The 24257-nt window shown below is 37.2% G+C and overlaps 1 protein-coding gene across 4 annotated transcripts in view; it reads right to left on the bottom strand.

The window, feature by feature from the left end:
- The window catches only part of CYP39A1 (cytochrome P450 family 39 subfamily A member 1), a 105182-nt gene that overhangs the window by 42377 nt on the left and 38548 nt on the right, over positions 1-24257 (bottom strand). For all 4 annotated transcript variants that reach the window (XM_005552813.5, XM_045390230.3, XM_074037841.1 and 1 more), the window contains exon 8: positions 5222-5355. In XM_005552813.5, the coding sequence (XP_005552870.2) occupies positions 5222-5355 (134 nt within the window). The remainder of the gene's footprint in view (positions 1-5221; positions 5356-24257) is intronic.

Raw genomic sequence — 24257 nt, 5'->3', positions numbered from 1 at the left:
GTCATCCCAAACCACATATTAACTTCTTCTCTTTACACTGATTTATAAAAAGAGTCACTTATCCTATATTAAATTCTTACGTATAAGGGAGCTAATTTCTTTGTTATCTTTCCAGTTTTTTCTATTGATCTGAACATCTGGTCTGACACCACGATCGTAACATTTTAATTCTTTTAGCTTTATAACAGGTTTTAATACCTGTAAAGGATAATTAATATTTCTCAATTACTCATCTTTTCCAATACGTTTTTAAATTACTCTTTTCTGGATATTCTTGAAGATAAACTTTTCTACCAAACATATAAAACCTTGAAAAGAGAATACAGGTAGAAGTTTCAGAGTTTTAGAAAGGTAGCATAATAAAGAGAAAGAAAGAATGCAGTAAATCCAAGAAAGTAGACAGTGTTTGTCCATTTCAATTCATTCCATTTCCAGGAAAGGGCACACAGGCAAAAATAAACAAAGAGCCTGTTCAAACTACCTTAGGGAAGGGTAGTGGGAGAATACTTCTAGTATGCATAGAAAGGAACTTTGACCAGTTGCCCAATAGAGGAGGAAATATGAGCCTCTGTCATTACTCAACATAGATAAGCCCGTGTGAAATGTGTTTTAAAATACAAATTTCTGCGAACATTATCATTAAACTTCAGTTCAGCAAAAACATTCCGCCTGTTTTCGAAAACATATGAATCTTGAAAGAACCACATTGTATGAATTTATAATAAGGAAATAATTAGTAATTATACAACGATTTAGCTAAAAGAATGTTCATCTTCACACTGTTTATAGAGGTGAAAAATTGGAAGCCACATACATATTCAAGAACAGGGACTGGTTTAAAAATGTATACTATATCCATATATTAGATGACTTTGCTACCAATTCAAAATTGTGTAGATGTGTTTTATTAATACAGAAAACTTTTCAGCTGGGCGTGTTGGCTTATGCCTGTAATCCCAGTACTTTGGGAGGCCACGGTGGGCAGATCACCTGAGGTCAGGAGTTCAAGACTAGCCTGACCAACATGGGGAAATCCTGGCTTTATTAAAAATACAAAAATCAACTGGGCATGATGGCACACTCCTGTAATCTCACTACTTGGGAGGTTGAGGTAGGAGAATTGCTTGAACCTGGGAGGCGGTGGTTGCAGTGAGCCAAGATCATGTCCCTGCACTCCAGCATGGGCAACAGAGTGAGACTCCATCTCAAAAAAAAAAAAAAAAAAAAAGAAAGAACACCTCTCATAATCTGTTATTTAATAAAATAAAAGCAGGTTACAAAACAATTAGCATAGTACAATTCCAGTTGAATTTCTTTAAATGCATACACCACATGAAAAACATCTGAAATTATAATACCAATATGAACACAGCAATTATCTCTGGCTTAAGGGATTTAAGCAATTTTTAATTTATTCATTTAACTTCTTTTTATGGTCCTGTCCCCTTCTGCTACGTTTTCTTGTTATGGTCTCCTTTTTCCCCACGGTACAAATACCATGTTTTACCTATTTAATAAGAAGAAAAAGTTGTGCCAGTTATTATTTCTAAAGATAAAAGTCTCAACTTTGCAGGGAGAACTTTATAGTGATTAGGTTAGGCCTTCTTAGAGGAAAAACTGTGTGTTTATTTATAGAAGAAACAGTAAGTAGAAGAAAAATTTCACCTTTTACAAATACTAAAAAAATGCTGTGAAAAATAATGAAAGAAAGTCCTAGAACATGCCCAGAAGATGGCAGCCTGTGCATGTTTCTGGGGTTGCCCTCCCATTGAGATAGTCATGACCAGCTGCTAAGGCTTGTAAAAAGCCTGGATATATTTAAGCCTCATGTTCTCTAAAAGAAAGCATGGATGTAAAGAGGTAGAGGTAATAGATTATTAATTTTTAAGTAATTTCTTGAATTGTTTTAGATATCTATCCTTTTTTTATTAAAAATAATATATATTGTGAAATTCCAAGTTGTTGGTGCTATAAAATAGTTCAGACTTGTAACAGGATTATATGCAGTGAATCATAAGTGTGTTTATGCCTTGTGGCTAGTAATCTACTACTATAATTCAATGTTAATTATTTAAAATGAATGTATATGTACAAAGACATAAACAATTACCACATTAACATAACCACAAAGTAAAACAATCTAAATTCTGAAGAGTCAAAAATCAATAAATATTTATGCTATCAAGAAAATGGACTATTATGTGACCACTGAAATAAATGTGAAAACTCTCAGATGCATAAAAAGTGAAGAATTAGTGTTAAAAAATTTTAATGACAGATTTACACTGTGCTGAAACTTTGGTTTCTATATTAATGTCATACAAACAGAATATTAGATAGTTGCGGTAGTACATTTAAGAGGTTGTGCGGATGGGGGACTGTGCATGCAAGAGTATACATCTGTGTGCATGTGTTTGAGCACGGGTATCTCTTGTGGCAAAGCTGTCAAAATAAGTAAAATTACTTTTGAAAAACTATAGGAGGTTAATTGCCCCAACAAAAGTTACAACTCCCTTTATAACATAATCCCGACAAAGATAGGAGGTTAAAAGACCGTAGAAGAGCTACTTGTAGGTTGCAGTGAGCTGAGATTGTGCCACTGCACCCATGCCTGGGTGACAGAGTGAGACCCTGTCTCAAAAAAAATTAAAATAAAATAAAAATATATAAAAATATGAACTGTTGAAATCCCACAAAAACTAAATACTCTAATTTACATAAGATCAATTAGATAAATCATGCCTCCTTTGGAAGCAAAAGTTTCAACTTTTACAAAATGTGGATTTTTATCTGTGTTCTATCACAAAATTTCCTTGGTTTGAGTCCAAGCACTCTCAAGCTGCATATAAAAAAGCAAACAATAGCAGAGGACTGACTAAATGTGATCCATCTGGATAATGCAGGCCCTAAGTCAAATCATTTCAAAAAAAATAATTTGTTATGCCATATTAATTCACAAATATTTAACTGATAAGTCTGCCATGTGCACATACCCTTTCATGGTGCACTTGAGAATTTCCTCCTACTTTGTCCATAGAAAATCCTCTCACCTTCATTCAGCTGCTGGCTCCTAATATAAATTGAGATTATCCAATATATTCCTGTTATCTGTTCCCATATCTGTAATCTGTGGCCTGAAATTGTCTTCCAGCTATGCAAAATAACTTTCTTCGCATACTGAATTCCTTAGCTCATTGGTGCTAAGAAATTCTTGTTGGTTGAATCAGTAGACAAGAGACCATTCAATTCACCTGCCTGATTTAAATAGGATTATATTGATTCTGATACAGAATCAGATGGCCAGAATGATTATTAAAGGGTTATTATGTTTTACATAAAGTACTTGCCATAAGATGAATTTCTATATTAATGTAACATTGCTATACAACTCTTATTAATAACCTGTTCTAGGGTCATTCTGTGCTCAATGGAATTCAAGAAATTACATATTATATGCTATAAAAATTCTAATGACATTTTTACAGAAATAAAAAAAACATATGAAACTACAAAAGACCCTTGAACAAAGAATAAACCTGAATCATCATACTAGTTGACTTCAAAATATACTATAAAGCTACAGTAATCAAAACAGCATGGTACTGCCATAAAACCAGGCACATAGATCAACAGAACAGAATAGAGAGCCCCAGAATAAGTACACACATTATAGTCAATTGAATTTCAACAAAGTTTCCAAGGACATACAATGGAAAATGGACAGTCTTTTCAATAAATGATATTGGGAAAACTGGACATCCACATTTATAAGCATGAAATTAGATCTGTATTTCACTCCATATACAAAAATCAACTGGAATAGATTAAAGACTTGAAAGTAAGATCTGAAACTGTAAACTACCAGAAGAAAACATATGGAAAAAGCCCCCATGACACTGATCTGGACAACAATTTTTTGAGAATATGAACCCAAAAGCACAGGTAACCAAAGCAAAAATAGAAAAATAGGATTACATTAAACTAAAAAGCTTGTGTATAGCCAAAGAAACAATCAACAGAATGAAGATACAACCTAATGGGGGAAAATTTTTGCAAGCCATACATCTGAGAAGAGGTTAATATCCAAAATATACAAGAAATTTAAACAACTCAATAGTAAAAAACAAAAACAAAACAAAAACTGATTTTTAAAAATGGGCAAGGAATCTTAATAGACATTTCTCAAAAGAAGGCATACAAATGACCAACAGGTATAAAAACATGCTCAACATTACTAATCATCAAGAAAATATAAATTAAAAACACAAGGATATATCACCTTGCACCTGTAGAATGGCTGTATCAAAAAGATGAAAGATAATTGTGGAAGAGGATGTAGAGAAAAGGGAACACTTGCACACTATTGGTGGGAATGTAAATTAGTACAGCCATATGGTAAACAGTATGAAGGTGCCTCAAAAAAATTAAAAATAGAACTACCATATGATCTAGCAACCCCGCTACTGGGTACATATCCAAAGGAAATGAAATCAGTATGTTGAAGATATATCAGCACTCCCATGTTTATTGCAGCACTATTCACAATAGTCAAGATACGGACTCAACCTAAGTATCCATCAATGAATGAATGTATAAATAAAATGTATACATATATAATAGAATACTATTTAACCTTTAAAAAGAAGGAAATGCTCTTATTTGTGACAACATGAATGAAACTGGAAAACATTTTGTTAAGTGAAACAAGCCAGGAAGAATGACAAACCACAAGTAAGTGTATTTTCACTTATATGTCGAATCTAAAAAAAGTGAGCTCAGAAATAGAGTAGAATGGTAGTTACCAGGGATTGAAGAGTAAAGAAGGGGTGTGGAGGAGGACCTGGGGAGATATGCGTCAAAGGATACAAAACTTCAGTTAGACAGGAGGAGTAAGTTCAAGAGGTCTATTGTATAACATGGTGACTATTCTTAGTAACAACATATTGTTTTCCTGAAAATTGCCAAGAGAATAGATTTTTAGTCTTCTTACACAGAAAACTGATAAGCAAGTGAGGTAATGCATATATTATTTAGTTTGATTTAACCATTCCACAATGTATACATATTTCAAAACCACATGTTGTACAAGACAAATATATAAAATATTTATTTGTCAAGTAAAAATAAATCAAGATATGTCAACCTGAAAAATATATGTGGGCAAAATGTGTACATTTTTTTTGTAGAAGGTTGACTAATTTAAAACCAAACCAAAGCTTACCAAAATTTCAACAGGCTTCACCACTTTTCTAGTAATGACACCAGGAGCTTTTAAACGAATGGTTTCCAAAACACACCATTTAATTAGAAGGAGTTTCTCCAGGTCATCTTCAGACACTTTAATCTTATCTTTGCCTGTAGAAAAAAAATTTTAATGAGAAATAAATAGATAGATTATAGAGGCCAGAAAGTGATTTCATGTAAGCTCATCAACAGAGGTTAGATGTTGCCTCTGACAGCACGTAAAGTGTTCCTATTACTATTACCTATTACAAGTTTAGTTAGTTGCCTATTTTTCTTTATCACTTTCCTCTTGACAAGGTAAAATGAATGGCATAAAAAACTAAGCCAATGTTGATTACTGTAATGTGATGGATTAGTATCCAACTTAGGTTCCCACAGTCTTAAAGCTATCAAGTAGCTAAGATAGTCCCTGTCAGAAAGGTTTTACTCATCTTATTCTTGTCTAAATTCTCATTCCACTTATGTAAAAAGCAATAAAAGACTGACATCAAAAGCAAAGAAAAAGATACGAGAAGGCACCTGGCCTTTTTCTTCTGCCTTTACCCTTTTGAATTGCTTTTTCTTTTTCTTTTCCTGAATCATTCATTTCAAAAAACAATTGGAAAAGGGGCAATGGGGCACAAGTATCTGAGCTGGAAGAATGAAGACGCCCTCTAAACACAGGTGCATCAAACTTTCCTAATGGGATGTGCATACTTTATTTGATCCTTAGACTGAAAGCACCTGAAAAAGGAGAGGGCGGGGTGGATGAGGGGCATCAACCAGCAAATTTTGTACCATCTAAAGTAATGGCAGAAACTTTCAGTCAAATTAGACAGTTTAGTTAACAATATTTCAAGCAAATGTTTGCATTTTGAAAATTACTTGAAATAACTGAGATTTCCATTTGTTTTTGACAGTATTTACTTAAGAAAAGTCAACCATGTTGTCAGTTTAATTAAGTCAACGCATTTCTCTTTTTCACATTTGCTTTCAGACCATCTTGGGAATGAGTGGGTAAGAGTAGAACTAGGGTCTCCAGCCATGTCTCTCTTTATCTCTGGATGAGGCTTGTTCAAAAGCAAGCCCATTCTGCAGGAAAAGGTTTGTTGGGTGCTGCCTGGGAAATCTTTTCTGTCAGTATAGATGGAATTCCTAAGGAGTCAGAAGCAAACACCTTTGGTTAGTGGAGTCTAGGAACCTAGACTCCACCAGGTTCTACTAATGCCCATATGGGTGTCCATGAACTCCATTCAACCTGACAGATTGTTAAGTACTATGTAGGGACCAGGAGCTGAGACAGGCTGTACCAGTATTACAATTAAGGCACAGCTCTTGCTTGCAATACACTTAGTCTACTAGGAGGTAACAGACAAGCACACAGTTGACTGGAATATCATGCAGGCAAAGAAACTATTCTCTGAGGTGTAAAATATTCTAAGGTAGTTAAAAGCAGATAGGGTTCACATCCAACTACATGAAAAAGAAAATATTTTGTGAATATCTTTCTCTAAAACTACAAATACGATTAGTTCCTTGCATAGAGTAGACCCCAGTAAATATATATTAAATTAGCAAATGGTCCAACTTCAACATAAGGAGATGAATGGGTGAATATTTTAGGCAAAGAGGAAGAACAAAAGTAAGACTGCAGACAGCATGAGTATATTTAGAAAATGTCAAAGGGCCCAGTTTGCCCAGAAGGTGAGACATATGTGATGGAACAGTGAGAGATCCACTAAGGCCATACTATAGATGATCCTAAATGCCATTCTGGAAAATCCAGAGACTAGAGAATTTGGAAACTTCCTGTCTTAGGCTGAGGGAGGGTTAACACCTCAACAGTGAAACAGTGACATACAGCACTATTCTCTATTAAATTAAGACCTTCTGCTTATTTGCTCAGATCTGAGCAATCTAATATTAAAAGGAGATAGGTACCCTTATGGGATTTTTGTTGTAATCTTTGCAGGCATTGCATAATAAAACTGTTGCTTTTGCTTTTCCATAACAAAGATTGGAAAATAATAAGTATGCCTCCTGCATCTTCACAACTTAAATGCCACAGTTTTTCCAAATTGTGTTCTATGAAATATTTGCAAGATGTCAAATGTATGAAGGAGGAAAAAGGTTCCATGAGCAACCAAATGTGAAAAATGCTACATGTTATTGGTGATTCGCTGGACACACTAGTATATTACAGGCTTTGAGAAATCCTGTAATAAAACAGTTATTTACACTGATATTCCCAAACTTTTTATAACATGGAATCTGTCTTCTACCAGTATCCATACAAGCAAATCATTAGCTACATAAAAGATAACTAGTTATATAAATTAGGATACAGATTATTTCCAAGGCAATCCTCCAAAAAAGCAAACTCTGTTTTTAATGTGTCTGAGGATTACTAGCATGTGGTATAAACTTTCTTGCATATGGTGTAATCTTTGAGTAGTTATTAAGAACTAAAAACATGATTACCAACTGAAAACTGTCTTGATATACCATGGAAAGATAGGGGCACCATAAATGTTACTTACTTTACCTTTCTCCCAAACTATCCCAACATTTTCTAAACTAATTCAGAAAAATAATTTAGAAAAGCCATGGTCGGAATTCTTTATTTGAAAAGTGGCTGAGATTTCGCATATGTAACAGACATCATGGCTAAATCAAATAGGCACTTGCTTATTTGGCATTCACTGAAGAATAAAGTGCTAAGGAAATACAAGAAATTTACGTTTTGGAGATCTTTACCATCAAAAAGACTATAAAATGAAAAATTAAAGAAAGAATAAGTGCTTTGTCTAGACAATGTTAAAATGAGAAATTCTGAGGTTCTAATTTTTGAATTAGTTTATGAACGACACACAAACTTAGAGTGGTGCCCAATATGTACTAAGTGTTCAGTACAAGGTGATGTTGATTTACTCGTTATTTATTATTACCATTAGTATTAATGTGAACTTAATAATGACTCTTTAGAAACCACACCTTCCTATCTAGTTTTACTCCATAGCTAATAAAGTTATTCTTTTTCCTGAAACCTTTATTGGGAGAAAATTTAGAGATTGGCGTATGGGGTTGCATATGCAACACGAATTGGGTGCCAGGTCTGAGGAATTCCTTCCATCACTTGTTCAATAGATATCTGCAGAGACTGAGACCCTATAGGTAGTTTGCAAGTGCTGAGTATGAAGATGTAGGCCATGTCTCTGGCTCTGAATAGTCTGATAGAGAAGACAGAGAACTAAAAGTGGTTAATGCGATAAGTGCTATCACATTAAAGTGTGCAACTCGTTATGGGAGCACAGTGGTGACAGTGACCGGATAGGGGAAGGAGGTGTCAGAGGGGCTTTTCAGAAGAAAAAAAATCTGAAGAAAAAAATCAGATACACAAAAATAAAGAGCATGTTCAGATAACAGGAATTCAGTATGAAATAGAATCCAGTGTAGCAAAGGACTAGGTCAATCAACTGTAGATGCAGTCAGAACAGGCTGTCGCACTGGTTCTTGGTGGGTTGGTAATGGATCCTCCCTCTCTTCCAAGGGTGTTCCACTGAGGTTCCAGTCTGCTCATACCAGATGAATCCAGAGATGACAGGAGGTACCTTTCCTGCTATCCAACTTTTGAATGTGCCCCAAGACTGCCAGGTGTCAGTTCTGGGCCCTCTTCTCTTCTCTACATTATCCTCCTGGGGAACTCAAACAACCCTTTTCAATAAAAAACCATCAGTGGACTAGTGACACCCACAATAATATTTTTTGCCTTGATCCCTTTTGTGAGCTCCAGATTATTGTTATCCAATTGGTTTCTCATTGGCTTTGTTTGCATGTCTAAAAGGCATCTCAAAACACACACTGGCCTACACAGAACTCTTCACTTGTCCCACTGAAATAAAGCCTTTTCTCCTTTTGTCTTGCCATTGCACAAAATGGCAACAATGTTTGATAGCTGCTCAAGTTCAAACCTAGAAATCATCCATGATAATTCTGTTTGATACTGTGAAATAATAAACATATATTTGGTCTGTGGTTCCTAGCACAGAGCTCCTAAAACCTTTGCAATTTCTTGAATGATAGGGGAGAGAGGAGCATCTTTTGGTATTCATACATAGTAAGCCCCCTCCCTTTTTTTTCAACATGGAGTCTTGCTCTGTTACCCAGGTTGGAGTGCAATGGAGTGATCTTGGCTCACTGCAACCTCTGACTCCCGGGTTCAAGCAATTCAGCCTCCTGAGTAGCTGGGATTACCGACAAGCACCACCACGCCTGGCTAATTTTTTGTATTTTTAGTAGAAATGGGGTGTCGCCATGTTGACCAGGTTGGTCTTGAAATCCTGACCTCAAGTGATCTGCCTGCCTCAGCCTTCAAAAGTGCTGGGATTACAGATGTGAGCCACCCTGCCCAGCCAATAAGCCCCTTCCAATCACACCTGACTATGCTAATGAAGTGACTCTTGGAAGTCGGGGGGCTAGTTGTCAAAGGAACCAACGATGAGATGAGAGGGCTGGAACTGTCAGCCCCATCCCCCAGGCTCTGGGAAGGGGATATGGGCTGGGGATTGAGCTAGTCACCAATGGAGAATAAATGAATCAATCACGCCTTTGTAATGTAGCTTCCATAAAAACCCTAAATAAAGGGGTTCAAAGAGCTTCTGGGTTGGTGAACACATATGCCAGAGGGTAACACACCCAACTTCAGAGAAAGAAGCTCCTATATTTGGGATGCTTCCAAACCTTGCCCTATGTGCTTCTTCATCTGGCTATTCATGTGTACACTTTCTAATATCCTTTGCAAGAAACTGGCAATAGGAAGCAAAGTGTTTCCCTGAGTTTTGTGAGCCCTTACAGACAATTATCAAACCCAAAGAGGTGGTTGTGGAAAACCCCCGATTTGTAGACAAGTTGGACAGAAGCGTGGATGACCTGGGGCCGCACTAATTTCAATTGGCATCTGAAGTTGGGGAGAGTCTTGTGGGACTGAGCCCCTAACCTATGGGTCTGTGGTAACGTCATGCGGTTAGTGTCAGAATTGAATTAAGTTCTAGGACACCCAGTTGATATCTGAAGAGAACTGGAGAATTGTTTGGTGTGGAAAACCCACACATTTGGTGTCAGAAGTGTTGTGTGTAGAGAAACAGTTTTCCTTTGTCCTTCCTTTCCCTTTTACTTCCTTAACCAATCAGCAAAATTTGTTCTAATTTGCAAACTAAATCCTACTTCCATCCACATGATTCCATCTCCATTGCTACCACTCTTGTCCAAGCCGTGAATATTTCTTACCTGGTCCAGGGTGACAGCCTTCATCATGCTTCCTGTTCCCCCCGGCTCCTCTACAACCCCTTTGTAAATAAGACCAAGTCTGTACTGTCTCAGGACCCACGAATGGCTTCAATACCATTTAGAATTAAATCCAACATTCTCACTTTGGCAGATAAAGCCATATCTATCCCTCTAGTCCCATCTCACGCTGAATCCTGGAGGCTATGCGACCTTTGTAAATTATCCAACCTCTCTATGCCTCAATTTGCTTACATATAAAATGGAAATATCGAAAGTATGTGCCCAATAAGGTTGCTGTCAGGATTAAAAACGTTAATATGTGTAAAGCACTTACAACTATAATTGGCATGTGGCAAAATCTCAGGTTACCTGTTGTTGTTGTTGTTATTATTATTATTATTATTATTATTATTTAGAGACAGGGTTTCACCATTTTGGCCAGGCTAGTCTCCAACTCCTGACCGCAGGTGATCCGCCCACCTCGGCCTCCCAAAGTGTTGGGATTACTGGCGTGAGCCACCATGCCCGGCCTCAGGTTACTTACTATTATTATTTCCTCTGCCTTTTCCAACTGTTTGAAAGGCTGGATCCCTTTCACCTTTTAGCTCTCAGCTAAAATTTCTCCTCTGCAGAAAACTCTTTCCTGACCACCCCAACTAACATCTCCCTAATCACTATTATGTCATTTTTTTCCCTTATAGGTCCAATTAATACATAAAATAACCTGGGATCCCCCAAATAGGATGTGATTACATGTATTTCAGAAACGTGTTAGATCTATTCTTCGATGTACATCCAGTATCTAACACAGTGTCCAGCATACAGTAGGTACTCTATATAGTTTTATTGAATAAATGAATGGATGGATGGATGGATAAATGAATGCATGTCTAAAACGGTGGAAGGTGAGGTTAATTAGGAAGCTTTCAATTTGTGTAACAGCAATAGGAGGTATGTAGAGAAGTCAAATTTGAAAGATGTTTCTGAGGGAGAAAGTAAAAATCTTTAAGTAAAAAAGATTTAGTAAAAACCTGATATATACTAGAGCAGTGGTTCTCAAATCTTAAGCATGCGTCAGCATCACGTGGTAGGCTTGTGAAAACACAGATTGCAGGGACCCGAAAGTTTCTGACTCAATAGGTTGGATGTGGGGCCCAAGAATTTGCATTTCTGGAAAATTCCCAGGTGATACTTATGCTCCTGGTCCAGGTACCACACTTTAAGAACCACAGTGCTGGACTGGGCGCGGTAGCTCATGCCTGTAATCCCAGCACTTTGGGAGGCCGAGGCAGGTGGGTCACCTGAAGTCAGGAGTTCAAGACCAGTCTGACCAACACGGAGAAACCCCATCTTTACTAAAAATACAAAATTAGCTGGACGTGGTAGCACATGTGGTGGCACATGCCTGTAATCCCAGCTACTCGGGAGACTGAGGCAGGAGAATCACTTGAACCCAGGAGGTGGAGGTTGTAGTGAGTCGAGATTGCACCACTGCACCCCAGCCTGGGCAACAAGAGCAAAACTCTGTCTCAAAATAAATAAATAAATAAAAGAACCACAGTGCTGAATTTAAAGAGGTAGAAGACATCCTTGGATTTTATTATCAGATAGATATATGAATTTTATTATTAGATTTAATTATTAGATATTATTATTAGATATCATCCTTGGATTTTATTATTAGATAATGTTAAATATTCTTAATAATAATATTATAGATATTATTATTATTAGGCTTAAAGCAGTTATTATTGCCAATTTTTAAGTTATCTTTTCTATTTTATAAAATGTAGGTAAATATATTTAGTGGGTAAAAATTATGATTTAAATCAGAAATCCTGACTGAATATGACACTGAAAGCCACTAGCTCTTATTAGCATAAAAATATAAAATGGGGGAAAAAAGCCTTATTTCTTCTTCTGAACAATAAAACTAAATAATGTGAGGATCAATTATGATTGAATTTTTATTTGTCCAGGATTTCAGAAATGATTCAAAATTATATCATTTTTACAGCTACAAAAGTCCGGAGCTTACATGCAGCCGCATATATTGAACCCTATTCTCCTTCTCCCCGTATGCAGCCATAACAATGGGTATGGGTTGGCAAATTTTGGCCAACAGACCAAATCCAGCTCACTGCTTGATTTTGTAAATAAAGTTTTATTGGAAATGTGAAAGAAAAATAAAATCTCAGGACCACAAATTCACTATGCCAAAGGGAAAAACATTAAGCTGGAACTGCCTTTCCTTTTGTTCCTGAGCAAATAGCTACAGATAAGGCCAGATGGAAGGCCAGAGGTCTCCACAGGTAACTACTCTATGTTTATTTATATCAAGTGACCATTTACTGTGGGCTAGATGAATACACAATTGACTACTCCTGTACCCCCTCTTTCACATATAAAATGTGGATTCAGTGAACACTCATCAAAGACCCAAAAGAATGCAATCGCTTGCCCCTTTTATCTACCCTCCTTCCTTTTTTTTCCCCCTTCCTCTTTCCCCCACTGTCTGTTCTTTCTCTTTTAAATATGGAAGTCCCCAAACTCTCTTTGGAAAAAGCAGGATTCACAAATGTCCCTGTGGTTTTGCATTCCTTTTTCCTGGGCACATCCTTAACCTTGGCAAAATAAACCTCTAAATTTATTGAGACCTGTCTCAGATACTTTTTGGTTTACCCATTTGTTTACACGTCTATGGCTGTTTTTGCACTACAATAGCAGAGTGGTGACAGAGACCTTCTGTTCCATAAAGCCTATATAGTTACTCTCTGTCTTATATAGAAAAAGTTTGTCCCTGCCTAAGGGGCATCAAGGGGACAAAGCTACCGGTTTGCTCCTCATTGTATTTCCTATTGCTTAGAAGTCCAGATTTTATTCCAGTACTTGAATTTTACAAAACTATAAATTCTATGTAGTCTTCACTGTACATATCATTTATATAACCAAGTCAAGTATACAATGTCTAGCATAGTATCTGGATAACCCTGTAAAATATGCTTATTTTACAATATGCTTTCCCTAAGAGGTAGTCTGTATTTTACAAGGAAAATTTCTTTCCCTGAGAAGTAGTCTATATTTTACAAGGAAAATGTCTTCGTTTAGAATACATTATAATCATCTTCGAATTATATTCACATACGCAGAGGGCACATGACAGCAAATAATGGTAAGGAAATCAATTCCCTGATACTCAACTTCCATATTCATTCTTTACTAAAACTGATCTGTTGAAGAAAAGACTGGTTCAGTTCTCTTTTCCCACCTCCCCAATACAATCACCTTTTCCTGACTTTACTATGGAATATCTTGTCTCTCAGCCATCCTGATTTTTACTATAGTGCTTTTTCCCTGAGGCAGAAGCCTCTCTTGGGTGCCAAACAAAAGGGCAATTAGATAACGCATGGAACCTAAGGGAAAAGCCCTTGAGAGCAAAGTAAAACAGGCACAGGAAAGAAATACCAAAAGCAGATATGCCTTCTTTCATCTATTTGTCCACTAGTCCTTGCTTACAAACCATGTTTGTCCACCTGATGATCTCAGAATCAGAATTCAAAAGTGAGATGAGTATCACAGCAACACATGTTAACATGTTTATTTGATCTGAAAGAATGAAGTCAGACCTTTTCTGTTAGAAGATAAATAGGATTGGATGATTAGTTTGGTAATAAGAACTGGCTTTGAGAATTAGGTTATATGGCACTCGTTTTTCATAACTGAGTGAACTATAATAAATCTGCAACTTTTGATGTGTATTTTAAATAGACAAAGAACACGTAGAAAATATACCAGGAATGATATCCTTTGCAATTACTTAAACATAAGATAGCAACTATTAGACATCAATTTAAAAATCTGTGAGGGGATATAAAATTCTTCTAGAATATAGGTAACAAATCTTTTGGCTTCCCTGAGCCACATTGGAAGAGGAAGAATTGCACTGGGTCACACATAAAATACATTAACACTAACAATAGTTGACGAGCTTTAAAAAAAAAAAAAAAATGGTCCATGCATAAGTCTCATAATGTTTTAAGACAGTTTACGAGTTTGTGTTGGGCCGCATTCAAAGCCATCCTGGGTCGCATGTGGCCTGTGGACCTCGGGTTGGACAAGCTTGTTCTAGAATGTCCTGGAGAAAAAGAAAGCAAGGAAACCACTGCCTAGCAGTATATATGAGAAGATGAAGCCCTGTGTTAGAACCCCTGAATGTCTATGGTGAGACAAAGGGAAAGTGAGTGGCTTTGCACAGGAAGTGAAAGGCAACTGGGGCTTCCAGTGTGCAAGGTAAGGAAGACAAAGCTGGGGATGTCCAAGAACAGAGAGGGCCCAGCTTCAATGATAGGTCACTGATAACCTAGTAGAATATCAAGGAAAATTCTTTGGCAGATAGGACTTTAAATTTTAAGTTGTTTCTGACTGCAGTGTAATTTTTACTTTCCTTGTCCCATATTTTTAATATTTTAATAAAATCAGCTAACATTAACTTAACACATTGGGAAATAAAGAGCTGGAGGATGTCCAGTGAGGCAATGCAATGCAGAAAAGTGGCAGACATGCAGAAGGGAAAGAGTTTAGAAATTGTGGCCGGGCGCAGTGGCTCAAGCCTGTAATCCCAGCACTTTGGGAGGCCGAGATGGGCGGATCACGAGGTCAGGAGATCGAGAGACGATCCCGGCTAACACGGTGAAACCCCGTCTCTACTAAAAAATACAAAAAAATAGCCGGGCGAGGTGGCGGGCGCCTGTAGTACCAGCTACCCGGGAGGCTGAGGCAGGAGAATGGCGTAAACCCGGGAGGCGGAGCTTGCAGTGAGCTGAGATCTGGCCACTGCACTCCAGCCTGGGTGACAGAGCATGACTCCGTCTCAAAAAAAAAAAAAAAAAAAAAAAAAAGAGTTTAGAAATTGCAAAATCAGCAAATGCAGGAACTAGGAATCAAGAGAAGGCTAGAAAAAACACAAGCCTCTACCTCTTGCCTCCTCTCCTATTTCTCCCTCCAAAGATAATTAGAAACATGAGATGGGGCCCAAACAATTTACCATTATTTTAAAAACCAAGCTGGTTCCAGCAAGCCAGGGCCCTTCACAAATGGACATTTTAAATAAATTAGCAGTAGCTTACAATTTAAATTCTAAATTTTACTTTTCAAAAATTTGTTTTCTCTCAAAATCTATTTAGAGCATCTACACTGGACAAATCAATCAAACAATTCCTCTACTTTTTTCTATTTTATTTTACTGCATATAGGATGCAGAAAAGAAGTATCTTTCTACTTGACCAAGAGTAGGTGGCAACTAACAGTCAGTTTGTGTTTGAAACTGGATCTGTGAGACTCCAAGAGACTCCACAGTGACCTACATATTGCATACTTCTGGTATTGGAAAAGTTGGGACTCCAGTAATGGTGAAGTTTCTGACCTCCTTCAGAAAAAACATTTTTGGATAAAGTACTCTTATTAAATTAAAAAGGGTAAAAACATTTTATATTACATAGTACAGAAATGGAAGCTTGTTTTGAATTGAAAATATTTAAAATTATGATCTATAAATGTATTACAGATGTAGCCTACACTTGGAAAATAAATATTTTGATGAAATATTTTTGTTTCTCAAATCTCAGTGTCATATGAGAAAAACAAAGTAGCATTCTTGGACCATACAAAGAAAAAGAAAAGGAAATACACTATGTTTTCGAATGATTCTTTAGTGTAAAAGATCTTTTTACTATGACTCTTAGAAACAGCTCTGTACCCATACTGTGCATATTTCAATGCACATCTGTGATTTGTTCTTCCAGCATCGTGATTCTAAAATTAGAAGGCTTCACTTGGAAGAATGCCAAGGTAATCATGAAAAGGGCTACAGTCAGACGGCTGAAGGGACCAGTACAGACAGCAGACCAGTAAAGAAACTATGAGTGATCTGGATTAAAATTGGCACAAACATGGTTAAAGCAAACCTTAGAATGTTGAAAATCAAGTAAAAGAAATGATGATTCTTGCATTCAGAAATAGCAAAAAATGTTTATGAAATATTATATATAGTTTTAGGATTATATACTCATAATGAATGATGTATTATAACACATTCCTATAAGTTATATTTGTTAATAATTATAACAAATTGAAATTCTATTACTTTAGTCATTGATTCACTCAATATAAGTTTGCTCCATATCTGTTATGTGCTAGCCTAAGCACAGGTGCTATAAGAGATAGGAAGGAAATAAAACTAATTTATTGCCCATCTAATGTCACAAATTTTTGGATCACTTCAGTTATTCCTCATAGATATCTGCCAGCTAACTGAGCCTCAGAGAGGTTTAAATGTTCAAGGAGACAAGCTTGAAAGTATCAGAGCAGCCTTCAAACCTATGTCTGTCTATAATGAAAGCCTTCACCCTTGCTACTACGCCACATTGCTTCCTCAAAGAGGAGAAGGAAATGAGAAGCACACAGCCACTGCCTTAAAGGATCCTGGAAACAAGAACACACACACAAAAATACCTGGATATAAATATCTATAAGTTTCATAGAAGAGGATTAAAGTGTCTCTTCTCACTTAAGGCTGAAATTTCAACTAAGCCTGGAAGGATGGGTTGGACTCAGAAAACAAGTTAACTTAAATTCCAAAATTAATCATAAAAATTTCTTGGGCTTAGGAAAAAAAAAGAACATGAGTCAAACACAATCACTACAGGATGTCCTTCTTTGAGAGATGGCTCCTCTGGCTCCTTAATATTTCAAGCCCCTTCTCCCTACACACACACACACACACATGCACACACACACGCATATGCATACATACAGACATAGTAAGTAAATAAATAAATGTTTCTATAGCTCTGAAGTAATATTCATTAAAAATTTAACTAATAACTTTGGGAAAATAATCCATGTTTTGAGAGAAAAGAAGGGGAGTGGTTGGCATTTACTAAGTCATTCAGACCTTTGGAAATATAATTTCAAGGAGACTGAATCAGAAGATGGGATTGCAAAGTGGGGTTGAATACTGAGGAAGCCCCAGTGTTTCTCCGAGAATGAAAATCAGTTGTCTCCTGGCAAAGAGACACATAGAAAGATGAACAAATGCAAATAATAAAATCCTTCGAAGATTTAGAGTGCAACCCCAACACAGTCCACCACCTCTTTCATTACTTTTGAAAGCATGAATTCTCAGTTCTGTTTACTCCTCTGTGTCATGAGTAAGTTCTCCTTCGCAGAGGCTGCCTTTCCATATTCACCGAACAGCTTGTTTAAAATATGTAAAGTTGAAGTGTGTGCAAAAGATCATAGTGCGCATGAAGGAGAATGAACTTGGAATAAACATACATGAGATAATAGATGAAAAACAAACAAACCGATCCAATAACCTTCAGCAATAAGTCCTATCAACATTTGGTCAATAAGTCTGCTCTTCAAATTTTACAATAGTAATTTCTTCAAAAAGTAAAAGCCAAATAATAAAAAATTAGTGTTTATACTGTCATTTCAGAAAATTATGTAATAGTTTTGGAAAATATATAGCATTTCTATGACTTCTACGCAAAAATAATGAAGCAATGACAACAATTCCTGTGAGAAAAATAAGGGCAGAAAACTGTTCAGATTTCTGGCTTATTTTCTCAACCAGAGACCTCCAGATAAGATCCTACCAAATCAATTTTTAGAGAACAGAGACAAAGCTAAAGAGAAAGAATAAATAAAAATGTACAGTAGTCAGTATTCCAGAGTGGGAAAAAAGAGACCCTTACATCCTTCTCTTCATTTCAGGGATTTTTAAAACTTCAATAAAAGTAATGTTCAGCAATTCCATTTTTAAAAATTATATATCTACTTTTTAATAAAATATATATTCACTCTTATTGAGGGGATATCTGAAGTAGATAATACCATTCACAATAGGTTTTATTTATTTAGTTTATTTATTTATTTATTTTGAGACAGAGTCTCACTCTTGTTGCCCAGGCTAGAGTGCAGTGGCACAATCTTGACTCATTGCAACCTCTGTCTCCTGGGTTCAAGTGATTCGCCTGCCTCAGCCTCCCAAGTAGCTGGCATTACAGGCACCTGCTACCACGCCAGGCTAATTTTTGTATTTTTAGTAGAGACAGGGTTTCACTATATTGGCCGGGCTGATCTCGAACTCCTGACCTCAGGAGATCCACCCACCTCGGCCTCACAAAGTCTTGGGATTATAGGCGTGAGCCATCGCGCCCCGCCTACAACAGGCTTTATAACAGTTATTTATAGAGAGTGAGAATGGGCTGGTTATAGATTTGTGGGAATTTTTAGTGAGACGAGTATTTGTCTGATGACTTGTCTCCTAAATGGAGAAAACAATAAACCCTTTTGTACAATTATTCTTTTAATTTTGAAAAGAAATACTGTGAAACTGACCTTTGATTACTGAATAGAAAAACCAGTTTTAGGGCTGGGCGCGGTGGTTCACGCCTGTAATCCCAGCACTTTGGGAGGCCGAGGCGGGCAGATCATGAGGTCAGGAGATCCAGACCATTCTGGCTAACACGGTGAAACCCCATCTCTACTAAAAATACAAAAAAAATTAGCCGGGCGGGATGGTAGCACCTGTTGTCCCAGCTACTCGGGAGGCTGAGGCAGGAGAATGGCGTGAACCTGGGAGGCCGAGCTTGCAGTGAGCTGAGATCGCGCCACTGCACTCCAGCCTGGGCGACAGAGCGAGACTCTGTCTCAAAAACGAAAACAAAAACAAAAATCAATTTTAAACTTTTTATAAAGAACCTGATGCCCTTTTCCCTATCTAATTTCCCTTTATTCCTGAGGGCTAAGAGTGAAAGAAATGCCTAGAATTATTCCAGAACTGAGAAACAGAGCAACAGCCTTAGAAAGAGAAGACATTATCACATAATTCATGAATATACAGGTTCATAGAACTAAGATGGATAAAGCAAGGAACAAATGATGAGGCACTTAGTCAAGCACAATAAATATACAGACTTTCCCTAACGTGGCTGATGGTGCTTCAGGCTGCACCTTCCCCAGGTAGTGGGACTCACCAGATCACACCCCTAGTAGTGATCAGTGGACACAGAGCAGAACATAACCAAATCACTTTAACTGGGGAGAAATTAGGTTTAAGTGGATTTATAGAGCAGATGTGAAAAGAATAAAGAAGTTTCAAAAGTGTTTCGGAAAAGGGAGGGGTTTCTTTGCTTTAAGAAGGGAGGGTGGTTGGGAGGCCGAGACGGGCGGATCACGAGGTCAGGAGATCGAGACCATCCTGGCTAACACGGTGAAACCCCGTCTCTACTAAAAAATACAAAAAACTAGCCGGGCGAGGTGGTGGGCGCCTGTAGTCCCAGCTACTCGGGAGGCTGAGGCAGGAGAATGGCGTGAACCCGGGAGGCGGAGCTTGCAGTGAGCTGAGATCTGGCCACTGCACTCCAGCCTGGGCGGCAGAGCGAGACTCCGTCTCAAAAAAAAAAAAAAAAAAAAAAAGAAGGGAGGGTGGGATGGAGAGGTCACTAAGGAGTGAGGTCTGGGGAATAAAACAGGGGTTTGCTTTGTGTAGGAGAGTTGGGCTTTTAAAATAATTTTGATTTTAGGTTTGAGGGTACATGTGCAGGTTTCTTATATAGGTAAACTCATGTGCAGGGATTTGTTGTATAGATTATTTCATCACCCAGCTTTTAACCCTAGCACCCAGCAGTTATTATTATTATTTTTTAATGCAGCTGACAGTCTTCCAATCCTCCAGTCCTCCCTCCTCCTCTTTTTTCCCCCTCACCGCCTCCTTGCCTTTTTCTCCCTCTTGGAGAGTATACAGATCCTCTTGCACATAGTAAGGGGTGACTCTGGATTTATGTCACCTGAAAATATAGATTAGAAATCTATTGGGTACCTAAAATCAGTAAATGTGATTTTCCTAACATCCAAAAAAAAAAAATGATTAATCTTTTTTGAAAAGAGTAGAATGAGTCCCTGGAGATTAGTTATGTCTTGTTGCCTCATTTATAGAGCTTGCAGAAACCTCTTGAAAATGAAGAAAGGAAAAACAGAAGGAGGTCCACACAGGGAAGCTGTGGAGCTGAGGACACATGTGTAAAATATAAGCTATTCCAGCCTTCTTTAACACACAAGGCTTGTGCTATCATTCCAAGCAACTTGTAAGCTTACCGTGCTGAGAGACCCTTCAAAAATTCAACATAAACATCAATATTCTATATTACCTTCCAAATATTGCTTTAACAGAGAAAAATGATATACTATTTGGGTTTGTTGTTTCTTACAAAACTTTTACCTCTTTTGTAATTGTAGACGTTTATTATTATACATGTTGTGTGAGATAAAATATCTATGGGAAAGATAATAAGTCAAATTATAGAAAATTCAAGGAAGAGAGGATGACAGCAGATGAAAGATCTTGATGGTAGCTGTGAAGTTAAATGTCTTTTTGCTCACTGTAGTCCCCGCAAATTCTTTATAGATTCTCTCCATTGGGTGCAGGTTTCTAGAATATTAATTCTTTCCAAATGTAGATCATTTGGGAACTTTTGTCTCAACAATGTGAAACAATTTTTTAAAAAACTATTTTCCCACAGTTTTCTTTTAGTTTTGAAAGAAAAGATTATAAAGTTGATTTTTATTGGTAAAAGATACACAAGGGTTATGTAGATCAATTGTTTTTCCTGTGCCAATTGTGTACTCTTTTGTTATAGCAGTTTTATAATCAGCTATAATATCTTACTAAAATCTGGCCTTAATTAGGGTGAATCTGGCCTTACTAATTCACATTTCATGTATATGAAGAGATGGGGTCTCACTCTGTTGCCCAGGCTGGAGTGCAGTGGTGCTATCATAAATCACTGCAGCCTCGAACTCCTGGGTTCAAGCGATCCTCCCACCTCAGCATCAAGTAGCTGGGACTGCAGATGCACGCCACCACACCCGGCTAAACTTCTTTTTAAGTTTCATAGAGACAATCTCACCATGTTGCCCAGGCTGGTCTCAAACTCCTGACCTCAAGCCATCCTCCCATCTCAGCCTCCCAAAGTGCTGGGATTACAGGTGTGAGCCACTGCACCTGATCACATTTCTAATAATTGTTGTTTATAATCACAGTTATTTTTCTATATAGTTTTAAATCATTTAGCTAACTACACCCCCCCCCCCACCAAAAATAGAATTCTCATTACAATTATATGTACAGTCATCTGAAAAGTGTTAGTATTTTCAGATTACATCTTCCCATCCAGGAATGTGATGTGCCTTTTTCTTTATGTAGATTGTTTTAAACATATATATTTTTAAAAAATCATATAGTTTCCTCCATATAGGTCCTGCCCCAGTCTGATTTCCTTATGCAAGAGAAATACCAGTTAAATGAATAGGAAGGAGAGATGTAACATGAGAAGGAAGGCTTAAATAGCAGCTTAAAGCATCTGTGGTGAATACAGGCTGGGGAAAGAAGATAAAAAGCCTAGAGATTGTCCATGGACTCTGGGAATATGAGCACTGGGGCCTTAGGGATTGTAGCAGTAGCCTGGCAAACCACATGTCTTTCTACTCTCCTCCTCCAGCCACCAGCTTCTTCCAAGCATCTCAGTCATTTCTGGCCTTCAGCTCTAGTTCTCACTTTTATAAGGATGGATATGGCCTTTGGCATGAAAAGGATTTAGGATAAGATTTTATTATCAAAGACACATATTCCTATTGAAAAATTACAAGCAATAACCTTTTGGAGGTAGATCCTGCTCAGCTGCTTCAGTCTGACATTTATAACAATAGGCAAAGTCTGAAAAAGGCAGTGATAACAATGGATTGAGAAAGATATGAAGGACTGACTGCAACGTTTCTGAGAACAGGTTATTACATCCAATGGAAGATAAGGAGAATTGACAGGCTGACCCTCCCAACTCTTTCTTCCGTCAATATATGCACATATTAAATGTCCCATATCCCACTCCATCATGTCAAAAGAAGTTCAATGCCACTATACCAAGTCAACCACCCAGGACTCTCTTCTGAAAAACAATATTTGGTGTTATTTTAAGAAGTGCTTCTCTCATATTTTAAAAAAGAGATTATCATCTTCTCTAATTACTAGAAGACAAAAATGGAGCATGCCTCATAATCATGATTTTTTTTTCAAGGAAAAAAGGATACAGTCCAATACATGATAAATAAAAGGGAGAGAATATTGCCTAAAGAAGATAACAGTGGGTAGATAATAATATGTAAAATAAATTTTGATCTAGAAATATCCTTATGTATAAAGTTAGTGTACTGAGTCTGAGTCCAAATTTTTGGTTTATGTTCCCTGGAGAGATGTCAGCCTGACTTTAAGAGTTTTTACCTTAGTATTTCCAAAAGAAGAAGAAGAAAAAAAAAACACTATCCAAATGCTTGAAAAATTCACCAACAGAAAGCTCTGAAGAAAGAATTGTGTCTAAATGAAAAAATGTAGAGAATAAATAAAGCAGATCAACAGTGCTGCCCTGGAATATGATAGTGAAAGATTTAAAATGAGAGGCACCAGAGTAGAACCTGTCTCCAAGCTTATAAATATGAACAGGGATATCAAATAATCTACAGATATCAGAGGCATCTCTTTCAGCCACTGAAGCTAAGCAATAAAAAAGGAGAGAGTGACTTCACACAAAAGCTCTTGAGCTAGGGTATTACAAGACCCACTTCGGGTATTAAAGGTAGAAAACAGTGGAAGAAATAAAGCCTCCTGAGAAATCTCTCCTGGGCCAGGTATTAGACATGCAAGTCTCACCCTAGTCATTATGGCTAGGTTACTGGACTGGAAAATCACAAGTTATGAGTTCCAAAATGACATCATCCTGATCTTCAAGACCAAGGGAATAAGAAGATAGCCAAATTATATGTTTGGGGTACAAGGAATAGTTTCAAATGAACTTCCTTGCATTTATAAATACTTTCTTAAGTAATCTATATGTGGTCTTCAAGGTTGACAAATGAGAAGTAGTTTGTAAGAAACTCCTCCATAATCTACTATTCCTGGGTCCATTCTTGGATTTTAAAAACTAGCCTAGCAAAGGTAAATGAGGTTATGTGAGAAATTTCCTGCATGATAAGCTATAGCCTCCAAAATCTCTGTGTTAGGTTCATAGTGTCAGGCTACTAGTGGAAATGGAGATAATTTTTAAAAACAAAATAACCTCCTTCTGTTCATAATTCCACTGGAGTGTCCTTGGCTCTGTTCCTTGATCTCTTTCTTCATTATTTTGGGCAATGCATCGCGCAAGAGGCCAAGAATCTGTCACAGACACAACTTTGGCCATCAGCCATTGGGCCCTGGCAGGTTGGAGTTGGGTAGTGAGAGTGAGCTTAAGTTAACTGAAGGGACTCAGATCTACAATACGCCATGATGGAAGCCTCCAAGAAGGTTGTTATTGGTTGGCAAGATGGTACTGAGACACATCCAAGTGAAGGGAAGCTGCATACAAGTTATAATATGGGTTTCATGACAATGACAATATATAAGATTTCAAGAATACAAATGCTTAAATGCAATAAAGTAAAACTAATCAACTAATTAAAATAAAGCAGACAATACGGAGTTTATCTAGAATATCACTGTGGAATCTGAGTCTCATTTTTCACTTTAGACACTTTCCTCATCAGCGTGTAATGTGTAGCCACCTGAGTCAATGTCACCAGGTAACAGACCCTGGACATCCCACAGTGTTGGTATATCCCTAGTCAGGATTGCTGCTAAATCAAAACACAGTGAT

The sequence above is a fragment of the Macaca fascicularis genome, chromosome 4, assembly GCF_037993035.2.
Source record: "Macaca fascicularis isolate 582-1 chromosome 4, T2T-MFA8v1.1".
Classification (NCBI taxonomy): domain Eukaryota; kingdom Metazoa; phylum Chordata; class Mammalia; order Primates; family Cercopithecidae; genus Macaca; species Macaca fascicularis.
The sequence above is the reverse complement of the archived record's forward strand: the minus strand, read 5'-3'. Positions and strand labels throughout refer to the sequence as shown.